Source organism: Babylonia areolata, chromosome 19 (genome assembly GCF_041734735.1).
Source record: "Babylonia areolata isolate BAREFJ2019XMU chromosome 19, ASM4173473v1, whole genome shotgun sequence".
Taxonomy (NCBI): domain Eukaryota; kingdom Metazoa; phylum Mollusca; class Gastropoda; order Neogastropoda; family Buccinidae; genus Babylonia; species Babylonia areolata.
Window position 1 is genome coordinate 46,029,722 of NC_134894.1, and position 22,500 is coordinate 46,052,221.

The window sequence follows — 22,500 nt, forward strand, 5'->3', positions numbered from 1 at the left end:
AATTACGTAAAATAGATAAATAAAATAAATGTAAAGAAATCTTTAAAAAAAAAAAAAAAAAAAAAAAAAAATATATATATATATATATATATATATATATATATATATATATAAAGGTCCTGTAGTGTTTGCTGCCATAGCGACAGCTATTTCATATTCACTAGGTTGAAGGAGATTGAAGACAGCTCGGCATTAGGAAAGCGAGGCCCAATCTTCTTCCACCATTTCAACCTTCCCCGACCGATGTTTGGTATCCATTAAATGACTACCTTGGTGGAGTGAGGAAGACTGGAGCACAGTGCCTTTTTCCCAACAACACAATACCATGCTGAACACACGACCCCAAACCTCTCTCTGTGGCTGCCTTCACCTCTACACTCCATCTCACTCACTACGATCAGCTTCGGATCCACTCCACTTACGCATACCCAGATTCAAACTCTCGACTGTTGGCCGCCGTTCTTTCTCTGTCTCTGGACCTTGCAATTGGAATGAACTTCCTCTTTCGCTTCGTCAAGTCTCCACACTCAGCTCTTTCAAGTCTGGCCTTAAAACCCACCTCTTCCCAAAATAGCCTCCCTTCCCTGCCTCTTCCTTGTCTTTAGTTTCTCCAGTTTTAGAGTTATGCGTGCGTGAGAATGACTGGTGCGAAAGCGCTTAGATTTGTCTATGCACAAGATTCAGCGCTATATAAGTACCATTATTATTATTATTATTATTATTAAACCCTGACCACTGGTGAATACCACTGCCAAGTCAACACTGGTGATCGGTGCCCAATAACAGCCCAACAGTTTCTGTCATTTGTTGTTTACTTAGAAATCACTTGTGCAGGCATTATGGGGTGCATAATGAGTAATTTTTATTCCAGTGCATGCGTCTGAGACCGCATTATCAAAGTTAACAGCATCTGTTGCGGTACACAATGTCAAAACGGTACACAATGTCAAAACATGTACAAAATGTCAAAATTGCGACATTTTGTACCGTGTTCGCAGTACAAAATGTCAAAACGGTACAAATTCGTCAAACTGACCACTTGTCACTGGCACTGGCCACTGGTCATATGCATTATTAAAGGTACAAACATTGTCTGGAGACAGCAATAAGCTGTTAAAGAGTCAGAATCTGACATTTTAGGTCAGAATGATCACTAGTCATTGTCACTTACCACTGGTCTTCCGCACTGTACAGGGTACACTAGTACACATGAGACACTAATAAGCTGTTAAATAGTCAGAACCTGCAATTTACATCAAAGTGACCACTGGTCGATTGCACTAACCACTGGTCATCTGCATTATACAAGGTACACAAATTTTCTGATGACAGAAATAAGCTGTTCAGTGTCAAAATTAGATTTTTTTTTTTTAAAGTGAAAAGTGACCAGTGGTCATTTTCACTAGCTACCTGTCATCTACATTGTGCAAGGTACAGCAGTACTAATGACACACGAGTAAGCTGTTAAATAGTCAAAATCTGCACTGCAATTTACGGTAAAATGATCTCTGACTAATGCTAGGATACCAGTTTTAACTCACTCGGTACGGCCAGTCCTCTCTTCTCCTCTACACAGACCCCTCGGATGTCCAGTGGGTGTCTGAATGACCCAACCTTTAGCTTCCGTCGTCTGAATTGTGGTATTCTTTGTCAACATTCACCTCTTCAGTATAACAGCATTCCGCTTGCAATATTTTGATGATGGTAATTGCGGTGAAACGCCGTTAACGTCGTCTCTTTCGCCGTTCGTATGGAAAGAGTTAAAGTCTTTGGTTTAAAGTCTTAACTCCCGAGAGCAAGGTTCGGTTGCGCATGCGCACTAGAGCCTATCCATAAAAGGGAAAGGGGCGGAGTTTATCTATAAAAAGCGCGAGCACGTGTCCGGTAGAAATGTAAACATGTGGGAGGTGAAAGCAAAACAAAGACCGACTCACTGTTAGCGGAGAAAGATATCCGTGTACTCCTGCCACACAATGTGGTCGTTTACGGTTGCCAACGTCGAGGGGCTGTCTGCATGCTTTCCAATTCTCACCGGACAGTACCACGTGCTGGTGCTATTTTTATCTGACAGACACGTCTAGCGCAAACACAAACGGCTCTAGCTCCGCCCCTTTTCTCTGCATTCAAATTTTGTATTACGTGTAGCTGACACATTTTGTACTTTCCAAAGTCAATTCAGGTCTAGATTGGAAGCTGCTAGGCAAATCTCGCTCTCTGCCATAAATGAAGCCAAACCGTAGCTTTATTAGGCTTTTATTTTGAATAAACCTTCACCGACGTCACAGTGTCAGACTCTGGTGAGAAACTGGATCGAACTCGGGAGCTTTCCATTCCCCAAGCGGACATCTTTACCACATGGTGTCTGTGAGGTAGTGGTCATTGTTTACTCACCTTTTCAATTGTGCTTTACTCAACTGACGAGTCAGACCCGACGGAAAACGTGTCTATTTATGTGTGACAAATTGTCCCACAATTGACATGAATATAAGACAGTTTTCAGTTTCAGTTTCACTTTCTCAAGGAGGCGTCACTGCGTTCGGACAAATCCATACACGCTACACCACATCTGTTGAGCAGATGCCTGACCAGCAGCATAACCCAACGCGCTTAGTCAGGCCTTGAGTGCATGCTTACATATTTGTGTACCTATGAAGGTGGATTTCATTTTACGTAATTTCGCTAGAAGACAACACTCTCGTTGCCATGGGTTCTTTTTCAGTGCGCCAAGTGCGTGCTGCACACGGGACCTCGGTTTATCGTCTCATCCGAAAGACTAGACGCTCAGTTTGATTTTCCAGTCAAACTTAGGAGAGAAGGGCGAGAGCGGGATTCGAACCCACACCCTCACGGACTCTCTGTATTGGCAGCTGAGCGTCTTAACCATTCTGCCACCTTCCTCCTAATATAAGACAATGTTGAACAAAATGTCACAAATGAGACATATTGTGATGCTGTGACATTTTGTACAGCGAACACCGATACAAAATGTCGTAACTGCGACATTTTGCACCGTTTTGACATTTTGTACCGCAACAGCATCCACATGACTGACCAGAATCGTAAAGTGCCTGTGATGAGATGGTTCAATTCTGTGTGGTTGTACATCCTTGGTGTCTGCTCATCTTTATTATTCCCTTCTGGACTGCTTACTTTTTGTGTACATATAAAGATACAGACATCAATTATTTGTTTGTATTATATAACATATTTTTTTCGGTTTTATCTGCTTGACATTGATAACTATTGATCTGATAATCATTGATCTGATGTCCTGCATTTTCAAAAAGACTCTCCACACACACACGTTACACACACACACAGGCACTCTAACACAGCAGCATAGAAAGTCAAACACACACACACACACACACACACACTGGTATGCACTGTGTTGAAATGATGCCTTTGATGACTTTGTACAACATGCAGAACTAAGCACAGCTGTTTCACATCAATATACAGTGGTCTACAATAAATCAAAGCCTTGCAAAGCCACATGCTGCTCACACACACACGCACACACACACACACGCATGCATGCGCACGCGCGCGTGCACACACACACACACACACATATCGCCTCCAACACCAACACCAACAATAATTAACAAAAAACAAAATCTCCAGACTTTTGTTTATTCATTTTCAATCTTTCTGAAACACATAAATTTCTAAAAACAATGGCGATGCCATAAATGACAGAATGTGCATTTCACACAGAGACACACATACATGCAAACAAACACACACACACAAAATCTTTTCTTTTTTTAATTGATAAAATTGTAGTCAGTAAAAAGTATGATTCGAAATTGAAATACATTGTTCATTTATTTGTTTCCTGTTACTGATCTCACCAGCCACGGAAGGCGCATTCAGAGCCATAAAACAAACACATATCAAAACATGCTCAATTCATCAATCAAGATTAGTCACTGACAAGATTTCCTTCAACATAATCGCTTCAGCAAACGGTTCACGACACTGTCTACAACATCACTTAACTCTACAACTGCTATGAAATAATGATATAACAAATAAAAACAAAACAAAACCAGAGAATAATAAAACACATGAAAGAAAACAAGCAATGCTAGATGAAAGTACCTGCCTCTCCATATCTTGTCACATACAAATTCGAGAATAAAAGTATATTTCTAAAATAATTTAAAACAAATGTTTTGTAAAAGTATGTCTGTAGCTTGCAAAAAACAAAACAAAACAAAACCAAAAAAGAAAACAAAAGAAGATTATACTTTAAATGATAAATAAGAAATAGTAGAAGAATTAAAAAGACATCAAAATATTGTTCTGGCAAATACTACAGTAAGACTGGCAGCTGTTACCCATCAGACTGTTTACAACCTCACCTCCCGACAAACTCAACACAGCACAGCAGACTGATAACCAATTATATCACACATGTATTGCAAAGAAGCAGATAAAAATTGAATGGCACCGGCATCGGCATACTGGAAGATAGTAAATAGGTAAACAGTTAACAAACAGAAAGTGCACTGTAGATTGTCTGGAGAAAAATTAATGGTGGATGATCTGGCATTTGGCAGAAAGGACGTGACAAAATCCAAGGTATGAGAGATTTCAAAAACAAAAAAAAGACAAAAGGAAAGAAAAAAAAAAAAAAGACGAGAGTGAAAGAGAATGACAACAAAATTTCTAGCGCAGAATTTGATGGAGGGGAAACTACGTGTAACTCAAATAAGCCCAAGCATCCCTATAAAGCCTGAAATATCCCATAACTGACACCGCCCCCCCCCCCCCGCATCCAAACACCACCCCACCCGCTCCCCCCAAAAAACATTTTTTGGGTCATATTCGCTGTATTGAACTTTCGCACCTGACAAAGGATGAGGTGTACTGTCAAAGAATTATGATACAGACACTGGATGCTCTTTTTTCTTACACACACACATATGTAGAGAGAGAGAGATAGGAGTGTGTGTGTGTATAAACACAGATGACTGTTGCTTATTTGGTAACCCACACATCATTTATTCATAATGACTGAATAAATATTAATGAATGAAAATGCCGCATGCGCTCAACTACAATGATACATGTTCAAGAAAATGATGGAATGGCCTGTATAGTTACCGGTATATGTCTGATACAATGAACGTCAGTAGGACTGCAATAATAATGCTGATTATAATTCTATGATGGATAGACATCAAAACACCACACAACTCATGATACAGGATTCGAGTAATGAAGAGGAACAACAAAACCACTGGTACATGATTTGTTCAGTCCATGTTTGCAACAACAATTTTCTGCCAAGAAATATGCCAAATTTGGTCTATTTACAAAAGCTGTGAAAAGCTGCTAAATGATGGCAATGTTCTCATGGTTTTATATGGTGATATATGTTTAAAAAGTACATGCACAATGGTCACATTTTGTATACTCATTCAGCAGTTAACAGCCAAAGTTTTAGCTCCACTCAAACACAATATCTGGGATTTGTCATTACGATGGATGTGGAAGACAACAGCTCACAATATATCCTGATACATCATTGTTGAATTCTTCAATGCATAAAAAAAAATCATTACAACAAATTACCAATATCACATTCCTTTACATATCTCTTGGATAAAAAAAACACACAAAAAAAACCAGAAACTATCATAAATTCACATTCAACCTATTTTCATAATTAATATATTTTGATAACAAAATCAAAAAAGGACCTGCCAATCAAGCCAATGAGCTAAGCACACAAATGTACACTGTGCGTGCTTGTGTGTGTGCATGTGTGCATGCATGTATGTGTGTGCAAGCACATGTGACTGTGTGTGTATGTATGTATGTATGTGTGTGTGTGTGTTTGTATACAATACAGTACACTACAATGCAAGACACGCAAAAAAACAACAGTTCAATTTTCACTCAGAAAATTCGTGTGATGAAAAATTACTGTCAAACACAAGAGCGTGATGTCACCTGTGCAATGAGTGACACTCAACTTTTTCATTTTAATCTGAACCATCCATGCGGCACATGTAGAGGTGTGTAGACTGACCGACACGTTACTAGCAACTAGAAATAAGCAAATCTGAATGAATAAATAAATAAACAAATGAACACGTTATGCAGACAAACATGCAAACATTTTTTGTATTTTGTATTTCTTTTTATCACAACAGATTTATCTGTGTGAAATTCGGGCTGCTCTCCCCAGGGAGAGCGCGTCGCTATACTACAGCGCCACCCTTTTTCTTTTTTTTTTCCTGCATGCAGTTTTATTTGTTTTTCCTAATGACGTGGATTTTTCTACAGAATTTTGCCAGGAACAACCCTTTTGTTGCCGTGGGTTCTTTTACGTGCGCTAAGTGCGTGCTGCACACGGGATCTCGGTTTATCGTCTCATCCGAATGACTACATACATACATTGAATCTACTACACTCTTGTCAAAAGAGACAGCTCTGTGTGAAATTCATACCACTCTCCCCAGGGAGAGCGTGTCGCTACAGCGCAGCACCACCCATACACACTTTCTTATGCCTGCAAGTGTGTTTGTTTACCTGTCTAAGTGGGTCACCATTGGATTTCTGACACAGGATTGGATTTTCACTGCAGCCTCACTCACTCTTCACCCAATAAAAAAAAGTTACAAAACAAAGCAGCTCCTAGGAACTGTCAACATCATAACATCATCAATGTGAGTCTGTGGCACAATGAATGGCAGGCCATGGAAGGACTTGTATGTATCTCAGGTGACAAAAATTTAAATAAAAAAAAATTAAAACACATCATCCATACATGTTCTGTATCTGCTTGTCAAAAACTCATTCTTAGTTGTGCAGGCATAGTTTGTACACACACACACACACACACACACACACACACACAAGCACAGGGGCATACACATGCGTGCACACACACACACACACACACTAAAAAATTTCAGATTTGAGGGCTTATTCAGCTTCTAAAAATAATAAGATGATGAGCACTTTCCGACCTGAACAAATGAAAAGGATCGTTCTCTTCCTGCAAAACTCTGTTTTATGCCAAAAGTAATTTCTTCTTCTTCCTGGACTGCGACTCCCACATTCGCTCATATGTATGAGAGGGCTTTTACGTTTATGACTTCTTTTACCCGGCTGCATTCCCCATTTCCACAACTATTCAGTCTGTGTGTATCTTGTTTTCATAACCTTCCAAACACTGACATGGATTATGAGAACTTTAACCTGCAAATTATTTGATCTTCTGTGTGCATACACATACAAAGGGGGTTCAGGCACTAACACATCTGCACGTCTCTGTTGACCGAGAAGATCAGAAAAATCTCCACCCTTGACCCACTGACAAAATTACAAGATTGTGATCAATACCTGCTTTTCTGTTCCAAATCTGATAGAACATGCACACTGGAAAAGCAAACTCAACACTTAAAACCACTACAAAACAAACAAAACTAAAAATAGAGAAAACACATGAACTCAGAATATGAAAAAGCAAGAAATGATAACTGGCATGTGAACTAAAAAAGCATCATGAAAATCTTTTTTTTATCTTAAACCTACCCAAGAGATCAGGCAGAAATGACCACAGCATGAAGCAAAACTCTTTAACACAAACAAATGGCCATAAATCTCTCAGCACCACTCTAACACGTTCTCCACACTGGAGTCAAAGAACTGGCTTTCTGGCACAGCACAGGCTGCAGGTCCAGCTTCCCCTTCATGAAGCAAGGAAAATCAGGACCTTGCGTCCAGTCCTGCATGATTGTACCAACTGACTTCTTCTTCTTCTTCTGCGTTCACTCGTATGCACATGAATGGGCTTTTACGTGTATGACCGTTTTTACCCCGCCATGTAGGCAGCCATACTCCGTTTTCGGGGGTGTGCATGCTGGGTATGTTCTTGTTTCCATAACCCACCGAACGCTGACATGGATTACAGGATCTTTAACGTGCGTATTTGATCTTCTGCTTGCATATACACACGAAGGGGGTTCAGGCACTAGCAGGTCTGCACATATGTTGACCTGGGAGATCGTAAAAATCTCCACCCTTTACCCACCTGGCGCCATCACCGTGATTCGAACCCGGGACCCTCAGATTGACAGTCCAATGCTTTAACCACTCGGCTATTGCGCCCGTCGTACGAACTGACAATTCAACGAATAACATGTGGCAGGCATTAAGAACTCAAAGAACACCTCCTGGACAATAATGAGCTTCTGATATCCCATTCAAAACAACACACTTTCATGCGCTGGAACATTAAAGTACGCAAATTCTCTCATGTTACTTGATATGATGATGCTTTCAAAAAAAAAAAAAAAAAAAATTATAATGATAACTGATTGATATGTTACATCCAACGAAACAAAACATGCAAGTACGCTTATGTGTTGAAACAAATGTGCAATACATGCAAAGATACACCAAACCTGACACAAATATTCAGGAACAAAAAGAAATAAGCAACAACAAAAAAAGGATGATAACTGTAATTTTCATCTTCTGCAGCACTGGTCATATATAATCATGATCATCATTGTAATACAAAGTAAATACATTCTTAAAGGGTAAAATTAGCATCACCTTCTCTGTCTCTCACTCAAACATAACAGCCTTCATCTTACCATTCCATTTCTTACTCACAACAGTCCTTTTCCCCCCTGTCTTCTACAGAACAGACCAACAAAAAGAGTGTGATATCCCACCTAAAACCACACTAACTCTTGCACCTGACCTGTTCACAACTTGAACATGTTCACCATTCTTGCTGTGTCAACTGAGAGTGCAAAGATGACAACCGGTCAGAGTAAAGATGAAGGGTCACAAAAAATGAACACACTCCACATGCAAAATGCATATGTTCCGTAAACCAAACGCACATATTCTGCACACCATCTTGCCTGAAGTAACAGGAAATTTTTCTACCTAAAATTACGTTTAAGTAACATACTTACCGTGACCCACTAGTGCAGACTCCGGCAGGGGTCTGATTCCTGTCCTGTGCAAACTACTACCCGCCTATGCGGAGAAAACAAAAGTAGCTACGTAACTGCACTTACAAACACTGTTGTTGTTGTTGTTTTTTTTGTTTTTTGCACCAAACTAATAAACAAACCTGGACAATCCAAAGCGAATAAAAGCAAGAGAAAAAATGCAGGGTATAACGTACGCTCATATATGGATATCAACAGACCACATCAGCTTTAAGATGTCGATCATGAAACAGCCTAAAAATTCCTCACCAAAATCAGAAGCATCAAACTTAAATTGTATAAAACACAATGCTAAACATCACCAACAACCAAGAAGTACACCACTTATCACATGTGCTTGGACTGGAATGCACCAACCATAGTAGGAGCAAACTGAAATCTTTACTGGGACAGAAGTGCAGGATAATGCAGAATATTAAACAAATTATTTGCTCTGACACCTGCGTGAGCATGCGTATGTCAATGTATGTGTGGATATTTACGTTGGTGTGATTTGGTGTAAATGAGTGCATGTTGGCTCATTCCCTTCTTGTTTAATGCCTATCCACAATGTCCATTTTAGATTTTTTAAATCCATCCACTTCCCTACCCTACCAATGCCTCATAATTATCATCACTCCTTTCCCTATTCTCTCCTGAATTTTCATATTAAAAAAAAAAATTAAGCAAAATGAAACAACAAACCAACTAATCTAGTAAAATTACAACAGAGAGCCAATGGGACTTGTAATTAAACATAAATTGATTGTCATATAAAAACATTTCCAATGGAAACAGATAGAACTGCAGACGTAAATAAAAGAGATGAAAATGTTTTCAACTGTTCACATTCATGGATGATATGCACAGGGGTAATAGCATTACCACAAATGCAGTCACTTTAGAAGTAAATTTTGTTTTTGCAGCATCCAGTTGTATTCTGTATAATTATTAGACTGATAAGTCTTCTGTTACTGTAATGTCCTTTTGTTTTAGAAGAAAACATACAATCAGTTTTGCATGAGCTACATACAGGCAGCAGCATCTCCAACAGGGTCACACCCCAGTTTCAGTTTACTGACATGTTTCCAGCAGGTTTTCTCCACTAGATCTTACCCTTCTAGACCCATTGATAATAGCTATAAGATCTGCGTGTGGGTGTATCTGTGCATATGTGCATGTTTGTTCATGTGCATGTGTGTGTGTGTGGGGGAGGATCTGGGGGGATAAGGGGGGGGGGGGTTTGTGTGTGTGTGTGTGTGTGTGTGTGTGTGTGTTGAGTTTATGTAAATGTATGCACACATGCAAGTGTACATATGTGTGCATGTACACGCATATGTGTGTGTCTTTAAGTTTTCTCCCACAAAGGTCAGAACTTTCAACTTATTATTGCCATCACAATACAAATCTCACACACAACTTCTGGTCCATTCTTGGCAGTCACACAAACAAAACTAAAGACCAACATGCCGACTTATCTCAAAGCAAGATGGCAGTTTCACAAAAACCACGACAGATGTAACTACAAAAACTGAATTCTGGAGCAAATATGAAAACACTTCAGAATTTTTTTTAAAACTAGAACACACACACACACACACACACACACACAGAGAAAAAAAAGAAGACCCAAAGCGATTTTGGTGGTGGTGGTGAAAACTGAGCGAAAGCTCAAAAGATGAACTGTGTTCCGTGAGACCAAAGCTCAACGAGTTAGCTCAAAAGATGAACTGTGTCCCATGAGACAAAACCTCAGCTCATTAGCTCAAAGATGAACCAACTGTTGTTGGGATGCTGAAAACTGACCATTAGCTGATGAAAGCTGATGGAAGATGAACTGTGTCCCATGAGATCACACCTCAGCTCGTTAGCTCAAAAGATGAACCAACTGTTTCCCTGTTTTCCATGAGACCAGACCTCAGCTCGTGAGCTCAAAAGATGAACTGTGTCCCGTGAGACCAAAGCTCAGTTTGTTAGCTCAAAGATGAAGTGTGTCCCACGGGACCAAACCTCAGCTCGTGAGCTCAAAAGATGAACTAACTGTGTCCCATGAGACCAGACCTCAGCTTGTGAGCTCAAAAGATGAACTAACTGTGTCCCATGAGACCAAAGCTCAGCTCGTTAACTCAAAGATGAACTAACTGTTGCTGTTTTGCTGAAAACTGACCATTAACTGATGAAAGCTGATGAAAGATGAAGTGTGTCCCATGAGACAACAGCTCAGCTCGTTAGCTCAAAAGATGAACTAACTGTGTCCCATGAGACCAAAGCTCAGCTCGTTAACTCAAAGATGAACTGTTGTTGTTTTGCTGAAAACTGACCATTAGCTGATGAAAGCTGATGAAAGATGAAGTGTGTCCCATGAGACAACAGCTCAGCTCGTTAGCTCAAAAGATGAACTGTGTCGTGTCCCATGAGACCAAAGCTCAGCTCGTTAGCTCAAAAGATGAATTAACTGTGTCCTGTGAGACCAGACCTCAGCTCATGAGCTCAAAAGATGAACTGTCTCCCATGAGACCAAAGCTCAGCTCGTTAACTCAAAGATAAACTAACTGTTGTTGTTTTGCTGAAAACTGATCATTAGCTGATGAAAGATGAACTAAGAGTGTCCCAAGAGATCACACTTCAGCTCGTTAGCTCAAAAGATGAACTAACTGTGTCCCATGAGACCAAAGCTCATCTCGTTAGCTCAAAAGATGAACTAACTGTTTCCCATGAAACCAAAGCTCAGCTCGTTAGCTCAAAAGATGAACTATCTGTGTCCATAGCTGCCAACCTTCCAGACCCAAAATTAGGAATCCTGTTGGGGAATGGGTTCCGGAGAGGGGGGCAGGGAGTGAATTGATAAATGAAAACTGTTCTTTATACTGTGAAGTAAAGCGCTGATAACCCCCCCCCCCCCAACCTTTTTTTTTTTCTGATTTGCTGCCCACATCACACCAACTTTCACTGTTTGACGCCATGGTGGAAAAACAGCATTAGGGCTTTGGGCATGTACAGAAACTGTTTTCCAGTTGAAAAGCACGGATCGGTGTATGGACCCAGCAAGCGGGTTCAGTTTCTCACTTTCTTTTTTTGTTTGTTGTAATTTTGAATTTCAGAAAAATATGCAGATAATTGTAACTTCAGAATTGGTGCTAAAATTAAAAAAAAAAAAATTTTTCCTAAAAAACAGGAATGGTTGGCAGCTATGCTGTGTCCCATGAGACCAGAGCTCAGCTGCGGTCCCAGAAGGAGTGAGCGAGCCAGGTCAGCACCAGGAGAAGAACGGCGCCTTGTGAGAGAAGCTCTGCGTGAAGTCCCCGCTGTCCGCCCGCGTGCGACCCAGCCGCGACTTGCTGCGCTCCACGGTGACCACCGGCATCTGCACCAGCTGCAAGGGAGACCGTCCGTCCTTCAGGGCCTGGGTCAGGTTCAGAATCTTCAGAAAGAAAAAAAAAAGAGAAAGAACAATATATTATAAGTATAATGACTTATGATGACGATGTTATTGTTAATGTCCTGGGTCAGGTTCAGAATCTTCAGAAAGAAAAAAAAAAGAGAAAGAACAATATATTATAGGTATAATGACTTATGATGACGATGTTATTGTTAATGTCCTGGGTCAGGTTCAGAATCTTCAGAAAGAAAAAAGAAAAAAAAAAGAGAAAGAACAATATATTATAAGTATAATGACTTATGATGACGATGGTATTGTTAATGTTCACTGTATTCATAATTTTTTTTCTTTCTTTGTTTTTTTCCCTTTCTTTTCCATCTACTCTGAATTGTTATAATGAATTCATATACAAAATAAAACGGTGGTCGACCCAAGAAAGTCCTGAAAAAAAATAAATAAATAAAAAGGTTCAGAATCTTGACGGAAAAGAAATAATGATAAGAACAGTAATGGTAATAATAATAATGATGATGATGATGATAAAAATAATGACGGTAATGATGTTGATGATGATAATAATAATAACAACAACAACAATGATGATGAATATGATAATGATTATAATGATAACAATAATAACAGTAACAATAATGATAATCATCATCATCATCATCATAATCATAATAATAGCAATAATAACAACAAAAACAAAGACCAACATTTTATTTTTTCTTAAAGCAAGATGACAGTTTCACAAAAACCACTCCAGGTGTTAAACACTGCAGAAAAAAAATTAACTAGAACACACACACACACACACACACACACACAAAAGAAAAAAAAAAAGACCCAAAGATATAACAATGATGATGATGATAAAAATACTGATAACAATGATGATGATGATAATAATGATGATGATGATAATGGTAATGATAATAATAGTCATCATCATCATCATAAGAATAACAATACTACCAATAATAATAATAACAATACTAACGATAACAATAATGATAATGCATTAACTTTCATATCGCCCTAATTCCAGAGAGAGAAAGGAGAGGGTGGGCTGTATGTATTTAGAGAAAACAGAAAGCAAAAAAAACAACAACAACAAAAAAAAAAAAAAACCTGACAGGCAAAGGGAAGCAAAAAGAGGAAGAAAACAAGAGAGGCAAGGCCTTCAAGACTCACTTGTGATACACTGAAAAAAAAAATCCAAGCTTTTTAAGTATTGTGTATAATTTCAAAATGTAATGTTTAAGATGAGAAAGATCAGTTTAAAGCGAATTAAGTCCCCTAGCTAATATTAATTACAGAGTAATTTCCCTTTTTTACTATCTGCACCAAAACGTTTGCAAAATAAATAAAACTTCCATGCTTAGCAAAAGAAGTTCCTGTTTGAACAAAAAATGATAATAATGACTGCTCTTGTTGTTGGGTCAGAATATCAGATCAAAGTGCCAAGTTTAGAGAATACAAAAAATATAAATATAACAGTAAATGCAGTTTGCATATAATTAGGCTTCATTTTTTATTTTTTTGTGCCCATCCCAGAGGTGCAATATTGTTTTAAACAAGATAACTGGAAAGAACTGAATTTTCCTATTTTTATGCCTAATTTGGTGTCAACTGACAAAGTATTTGCAGAGAAAATGTCAATGTTAAAGTTTACCACGGACACACAGACACACACACACACACACACACACACACACACAGACAACCGAACACCGGGTTAAAACATAGACTCACCTTGTTTACACAAGTGAGTCAATAATACAGAAATACACTTGGAAAAGAGAGAAAGTAAAAACGAAAGAAAGAAAAATTTTGAGGGAAAGAAGGGGACTGAAAGACAGACATTAACAAAAAAAAAGAAATGAGATTTTGAAAATTAATAAATAAAGGAAAAAAAAACAACAAGGATATGACAACAACAATAATGATGATCATAATAATGATAATACTGATAATGATCATCATCATCATCATAATAACCATGATAATAATCCTCATAACAATGCATAACTTTTATACGGCACAATTTCCAGCACAAATGCTGCCCCAACCACCTAACACGACCCAGTTAAAAGCGAAGATGACAAAAAAACATCATTAAAGTTCTCTGTTGGCAAAAACATCAAATGCATTCACACATTAAACAATTCAACACTGGCATACAAAAATATGGCAGCAAATTTCCAAACCCAGGAAACAATAAAACTGTCGAGTAAATTTAATGTCAAGAAAAGACAAAAGATGTTTTAACGTCTAAAACTGAAAAAAAAAAAAAAAAAAAATGTATGCTAGAGAATATAACTGTCATACTAAAAATGTTCTTTTTCTTTTGGTTTGAGCATTCTGTGGGTTCATCGGCTTGAAGCCACAATGTACATTACCCCCGCCCCGCCCCCCCCCCCCTCTCTATCTCCCTGACGGTGACAAAGCTACTCATTGCATCCAAGGGCGCGTATTTAGCATGTATCTATGCGCTTGTGAGCGTGTGCATGAATGTGTGTGTGTGTGTGTGTGTGTGTGTGTATGTGTGTTTGGACTTATTCAAGTTTGTAATGCTATACTGGAAACCCCCTCCCAACTTCCCCCCTTTGTCCGGAGGGCTGTATCTGCCATGAAACGTGGACAATAAAATTGTCTCTTTGCGTCAAGCGTCTCTCTCGGTTTGACAGGTGGGTCAAAACAGAGGTGAATCGAAAGGGCAGAACCCCTGAAAATGGAGTATGGCTGCCTATATGGTGGGGTAAAAACGGTCATACATGTAAAAGCCCACTTGTGTACATACGAGCGAGCATGGGAAGTTGCAGCCCAGGCATGAAGAAGAAGAAGAAGAAGAAAGGGCAGAGAAATGGTGTCATGTTTCTTGAGTTCTATTTCATATCTGTTCAAAAATGTCTTACATTGTTCACCATTCACAACTTTGCAAACCAGCTCTTGCTTATAAAAAAACCCAAAAAAAAACAACACCAAACCATTTACAAGGCAAGGGAGACAACAACTTGGTGTTATACAGTGTGTTACTTTTGGAGAGCTGCATACTAAAAAAAAAAAATCTGTCGACAAAGTTTGACAGCTGATGAAGTTTTTTTGACTCTACAAGGCAAGGGAGATAACAACTTAGTATTATACAGTGTGTTACTTTTGGAGAGCTGCATACTAAAAAAAAATTGTCTACACTGTGTGTGTGTGTGTGTGTGTATGTGTGTGTGTGTGTGAATGTGTGTGTGATCTGTGTGCATGTGTGATTTCTTTTCAATGGAATACGGAATTCCAAACTCATCAAACCCATGCCATTTCAATTTCATTTTGCCTTGCTTTAACTTACTCCGGACGAATAGTTCTCTCCCTTGCTTTTCCCTACAGACGACCCATTTGTTAGGGTAAGGAAAAAAAAATCACAAAAAATACAAAACATAAAGTAACTGAATGAAACTCACTGTACTTGACCCACTGACCCCTCTCCTCATGCTGTGTGAACGCCCACCCCTCTCCCTCTTCACTGCTCTCAGAAGCTGAGTCACTGTTAGTTACTTCTTGCTGGTAGCTTTCTTCACTGCAGATACTTTATTCAACGTCTTCATCATCCTCGTCGATGTTGAAACCTTCAGTTTGAAGCATTTCAATCACTTCAGCAGCAGTAAAGGCCGCTGTCATGATCTGGTTTGCTCCAAAAATTTCCACTTGTATCACCTGTGATGCCATTTTCAATATGTATCCAGATTAGCTTGTCGTGTGGGGTCCTGAACTCACTGGCTCACTGTGGAGTGTGTTCTTACAAAATCTGATGAAGAAACTTTCCATTTGACCCTTGACACGTTCACAATGCCTGGTGTAGCTGCAATTGTTATGCTACCCCATGAGGAAAATGTGGAAAAAAATTTTAATTGTCAAAACTGCTATAGCATTCTGTCGTCTGGAACGCTACCTTACATCAGGAACGCTATAGTGTTCCATCATCTGGGGTGAGTTAAGTCTGCACTCGTTTATCCATCAAAGCAATTTAATCTGTTACAGTAGGCTCTTTTAAAAAAAAAAAAAAGCATTAAAAGCCTGCAATGAAAGACTTGCACTCAGACCATGATGAGACGGAGACAAAAAAAAAACAACAAAAAAACAGCTAGTCAAAACTCACCTGCCCTCTCATCACTGACAACTGCTTTTCAAACGTGTGGCTGTCAAACCCTTTGTCATGCTGAAAGTGAACACAATGAGTAACAGTTAACGAACATCCAAACTGATACACTAAAACAACACAACACTTCAGTTCCTGTCCGTGTCTTTCACTCCAACAAAATCCATTGAACAAGTCTTAAAAGAGACTGTCACCCTGAACATTTCTTTACATATATACAAGGCATAATGGAAGGTGAGGGGGGCGGGGGGGGGGAGGAGGGGTAGGGGGGGGGGAATAATCTGCCTCTCAGACCAAGGACATGAGATGTTCTTGCCAAAGATACACACTGTATATAGTTTTTTGATGCTGATTTATTAATTTCTTACAGGGAGAGGGGGAGGCTCAGACTACAACGTTTTCTAAGAATTTATCACCGTTAATAACACATCAAAACAATCCAAGTATGTTGGTCCATGTCAGTGTGCATTTCAATAAAATATGTTGCATGCATGTGTGTTTATGGGAGGGGTTAGGTGATCAAGCATATGTGCATATGAACACGTGTGAGGGTCCAAACTCAATATAGGACCGTCCACATGTATATATATAAACATGTGGAAACATGTACCAACATGCAGCATACTCCTCCTGTCTGTCTGCCTTGGAGACTTGCTGCTCACCTTGAAGAGATCGTGCAAGTCATCACAGAGGTCCTGCACAAAGTTCATGTCGCCCAGCAAGGGGAGAATCTGTTCCTTGAGCTCCTCAGAGAAGGGCACCTTGGCCTGAGGTAACCAGGCCCAGTGGTAGGGGTCTGAAACACACAGCACACACAGCTCTATGACTGTGGACAGACCGACAGTGACCACGCCCAGTGGTACAGGTCTGAAACATAGTACACACCACTCTATAACTGTGGACAGACTAACAGTAACCACTCCCAGTAGTACTGGTCTGAAACACAGCACACACCACTCTATTGTGGACAGACGAACAGTAACCACGCCCAGTGGTATGGGTCTGAAACATAGCACACACAGCTCTATTGTGGACAGACGAACAGTAACCACGCCCAGTGGTACAGGTCTGAAACAGCACACACTGCTCTTTGACTATGGACAAACAGTAACCAGACCCAGTGGTAGGTGTCTGAAACATAGCACACACAGCTCTATTGTGGACAAACAGTAACCACGCCCAGTGGTAGGGGTCTGAAACATAGCACACACCACTCTATTGTGGACAGATAACAGTAACCACGCCCAGTGGTATGGGTCTGAAACGTAGCACACACCACTCTATTGTGGACAGACGAACAGTAACCATGCTCAGTGGTAGGGGTCTGAAACACACAGCACACACTGCTCTATAACTATGGATAGACCAACAGTAACCAGGCCCAGTGGTAGGGGTCTGAAATATAGCACACACCGCTCTATGACTGTAGACAGACCAACAGTAACCCCATGCCCAGTGATACAGGTCTGAAACAGAGCACAGTGTTCTATGACTGTGGACAGATGAACAGTAACCACGCCCAGTGGTAGGGGTCTGAAACATAGCACACACCACTCTATGACTGTAGACAGACGAACAGTAACCCCATGCCCAGTGGTACAGGTCTGAAACAGAGCACACAGTGTTCTATGACTGTGGACAGATGAACAGTAACCACGCCCAGTGGTCTGGGTCTGAAACATAGCACACACTACTCTATTGTGGACAGATGAACAGTAACCACGCCCAGTGGTATGGGTCTGAAACATAGCACACACTACTCTATTGTGGACAGATGAACAGTAACCACGCCCAATCGTATGGGCCTGAAACATAGCACACACCACTCTATTGTGGACAGATGAACAGTAACCACGCCCAGTGGTAGGGGTCTGAAACAGAGCACACACAGCTCTATTGTGGACAGACGAACAGTAACCAGACCCAGTGGTACAGGTCTAAAAACAGCACACACCGCTCTATGACTGTGGACAGACGAACAGCAACAGAATCAAACCAGCCGGATGAAGATGTCATCAGTGCAGCATTTAGAGTGGCTGTTCGCAGTCGACTGAAGGCAGGTGCCCCCCCCCCACCCCCACCCCCCACCCCCCCCCCCACACACACACACGCACATTCAACCCCCAACCAATTTGTCAGCAGGCTGCTTAAAAAAAAAAAAAAAACAAAAAAAAACCTTTTATCTATCATTTGCAATGTCTCGCCCAGGTCCATTGCAATGACAACCACAACTGGCCACTACAATTGAACTGATCCTACTCCTGTACAGGTGGGCTCACATAAGGATGATTACAATGTACATATTTACACAAAACACCACTCCTCCTGTACAAGAGAACAGGTGGTTAAGTCTTTTCCTGTATCGTTTTAACAGTGTTGATTACAATATGCATGCAATGGACGCCACCATGTGTATGCACAAAGAGAAAAGAGGGGCTTTATCTTCATCACACCCCTTATCAAATAATGGCCAAAAGCATATCCATTATTGTTTCCTTTTTCTTTTTTTCTAGAGCTGAACCCGAGTCTGGCTTCTCTATCTCTCTCTCGTTTTCTGTCTTGCTCTCCCCCTCCCTTCCCCACCCCCTCCCCTTTAAATTCAACAGCTTCATTACCCCTGTCACATTTTCTTTTAAAGAAATGATTTGGGGTTTTGTTACTACTATATTTTCTTGGTTAACAGTTACTTTAAAGAACTGATTCCAAGTTTTGTTACCATTGTATTTTCTTGGTTCATTGTTTGTTAAAAGAACTGATTCTGGGTTTTCAGAATACTGGAATAAATGTAAAACTGTTCCCAAAAACAAACATAACACATACACATTAACACATTTGATGTATATTTTCATCAGCTGTTTAAACAAAAAAAGAGGTCTGTGTGTCTTGCAGTGGAACACAATCCTCTAATTTCTAAAGGATCGGCTTGAACATAAGACATTTTGATGACAGACAGAGATGACAGTCAGAGTTAGCTGGAACGACATATCCAGGAATCGCATCATTACAGAACAAACACCATAAACAACTGACTGATGCTGGAAACAGATGCAGGCCAGCATGGTTTTACTCTTAAAGGCATCCATCGATGTCTGTACAGCAACATGAATATGTTAATCTCATTTGCCAGGTTATAGCAGCAAAATGTGCAGACACCAGAAAGAAATGTCCATGAAAGTACAATATCAATCATGGTGTTTCCCATCATAGCTATGGCAGCACAATGTGCAGACACCAGAAAGAAATGTCTGGGAAAGTACTTTATGAATTACAGTGTCTCCCATCACAGCTATGTCAGCACAATGTGCAGACACCAGAAAGAAATGTCTGGGAAAGTACTTTATGAATTACAGTGTTTCCCATCATAGGTATGTCAGCACAATGTGCAGACACCACAAAGAAATGTCCATGAAAGTACACTATGAATCATGGTGTTTCCCATTATAGCTATGGCAGCACAATGTGCAGACAGGAGAAAGAAATATCCATGAAAGTACACTATGAATCATGGTGTTTCCCATCATAGCTATGGCAGCACAATGTGCAGACAGGAGAAAGAAATATCCATGAAAGTACACTATGAATCATGGTGTTTCCCATCATAGCTATGGCAGCACAATGTGCAGACAGGAGAAAGAAATATCCATGAAAGTACACTATGAATCATGGTGTTTCCCATTATAGCTATGGCAGCACAATGTGCAGACAGGAGAAAGAAATATCCATGAAAGTACACTATGAATCATGGTGTTTCCCATCACAGCTATGGCAGCACAATGTGCAGACAGCACAAAGAAATGTCCATGAAAGTACACAATGAATTACAGTGTTTCCCATTATATCTATGTCAGCACAATGTGCAGACACCACAAAGAAATGTCCATGAAAGTACAATATGAATCATGGTGTTTCCCATTATAGCTATGGCAGCACAATGTGCAGACACCACAAAGAAATGTCCATGAAAGTACACAATGAATTACAGTGTTTCCCATTATATCTATGGCAGCACAATGTGCAGACACCAGAAAGAAATGTCTAGGAAAGTACTTTATGAATTACAGTGTTTCCCATTATAGTTATGGCAGCACAATGTGCAGACACCACAAAGAAATGTCTAGGAAAGTAGTTTATGAATTATAGTGTTTCCCATTATAGCTATGGCGGCACAGTGCAGACAGTAGTTCACTTACATGCCCTCCATTCGTCAGGATGCTTGTAGGGAAAAGCAAGCCCATTGTCAATGGCAGCGATGGAAATTTCTGGGTTGCTCACAAAGCTCCATTCTGAATCCTAAACAGACAACAACAAAAAAGACACATGATGACACAATACTGTCATATCATTCTGCTTTCACATGTTCACTCATTCATATCAAAATACAGAGATACACTCAACGTCAGCTGACCAGCTGTGAAACTGCATGTTTGGTGCATATCTGTTATGCATGTGTAGGTGTATGTGTGAATGTGTGTCTTCATGTTTTACATTTATTTGCTTATTTATCATCATTGTTGTCTTTTTTTCTTTTCTTTTTATTATCATTTTATTATTATTACCATTACTACTACCTTTTTTTTATATCATAATTATTATTTATTTATTCACTTATTTATTTATGTAAGCGTATCTATTATCTATTCACCTTTTTTTCTTTTCTTTTTTTCTCAAGGCCTAACTAAGCGCGTTGGGTTACGCTGCTGGTCAGGCATCTGCTTGGCAGATGTGGTGTAGCGTATATGGATTTGTCCGAACGCAGTGACGCCTCCTTGAGCTACTGAAACTGAAACTGAAACTGACCAGCACTTTGACCATTTTTTTTTTTTTTAATCATATTTTATTCATATATACTACTTTTCACACTTGTTTATTATTCAATTGTTTAATTGCTGTGTTGTGTTGTTGTCTTCATGCTTTTCTTTTGTCGTTCTATGATGACTTAAAGTGACATGCTGCAACAAAATGAAACAAGAGGCAAAGCCTTCAAGACTCACTTGTGCTTTGTGCTTTATCCAGTAAAGGAATCATGAGGAGAAAAAAAAGAGATTTAAAAAATCGTTGAAAAGTGCTCTGTATTAAATATGATGCATAAGATAAGCTTGGGAGAAAAAAATATTTAAAAAAAAAAAAGAAAAAAAACAAAAAAGAGGCATGTGAGCGGGATCGAACCACGCATGTTTGGTTTTGATGCAAGCAGACTAATCCCCACGACTGCGGCACATCTGGCATCTTCTTCTTCTGCATTCGTGGGCTTCAACTCCCACGTTCACTCGTATATACGCGAGTGGGCTCTTTACGTGTATAACCGTTTTTACCCCGCCATGTAGGCAGCCATACTCCGCTTTCGGGGGTGTGCATGCTGGGTATGTTCTTGTTTCCATAACCCACCGAACGCTGGCATGGATTACAGGATCTTTAACGTGCGTATTTGATCTTATGCTTGCGTATACACACAAAGGGGGTTCAGGCACAAGCAGGTCTGCACATATGTTGACCTGGGAGATCGTAAAAATCTCCACCCTTTACCCACCAGGCGCCGTCACCGTGATTCGAACCCGGGACCCTCAGATCGAAAGTCCAACGCTTTAACCATTCGGCTATGGCGCCCGTCACATCTGACGTCAAATGACTAAATCTAAAACTTAAAAGCAATGTTGACGTTTTCTTCTTTGTGCGATAAATAGATGTCATTGTAGTGGACATAAGAACGCCTTTTAAATTATGTTTTTTGTGCGTTTTATCATGTCATGATTATTCTTTTATTTGGGCGGTAAAGGAGACGTTGCCATCTCCTTAAAGCACATCGCAACACATGGTAGATCTCTAGATCTGCACAAACCAGTCTACAAGGGGCTGCAGAAGAAACTATCGATAAAATTTTTCTTACATGTTCATTCCAGTTAACTGAGTGTCTACTTTTGAATATTTTTATGCAGTAAACACGTCGAGGGTGAAGTTAGTATCACTGTAAGTGTTCTGTCCAGAATTTGTGTTTCTTT

At 39.8% G+C, this 22,500-nt stretch overlaps 2 protein-coding genes across 2 annotated transcripts in view; one reads left to right on the forward strand and one right to left on the reverse strand.

Annotated features, from left to right (window-relative positions):
• The window catches only part of LOC143293774 (uncharacterized), a 10,877-nt gene extending 10,859 nt beyond the window's left edge, over positions 1–18 (forward strand). The window contains exon 3 of the mRNA XM_076605002.1: positions 1–18. This exon is cut by the window's left edge and continues 670 nt beyond it. The gene's annotated coding sequence lies outside the window, so the exon portion shown is untranslated.
• An 11,849-nt stretch (positions 19–11,867) lies between these two features.
• The window catches only part of LOC143293773 (phosphatidylinositol 4-kinase type 2-alpha-like), a 24,868-nt gene continuing 14,235 nt past the window's right edge, over positions 11,868–22,500 (reverse strand). The window contains exons 6-9 of the mRNA XM_076605001.1: positions 20,695–20,794; positions 17,167–17,300; positions 16,505–16,564; positions 11,868–12,393 (exon numbers count right to left, since the gene is read on the reverse strand). Of these exons, the coding sequence (XP_076461116.1) occupies positions 12,223–12,393; positions 16,505–16,564; positions 17,167–17,300; positions 20,695–20,794 (465 nt within the window). The 3' untranslated portion in view covers positions 11,868–12,222. The remainder of the gene's footprint in view (positions 12,394–16,504; positions 16,565–17,166; positions 17,301–20,694; positions 20,795–22,500) is intronic.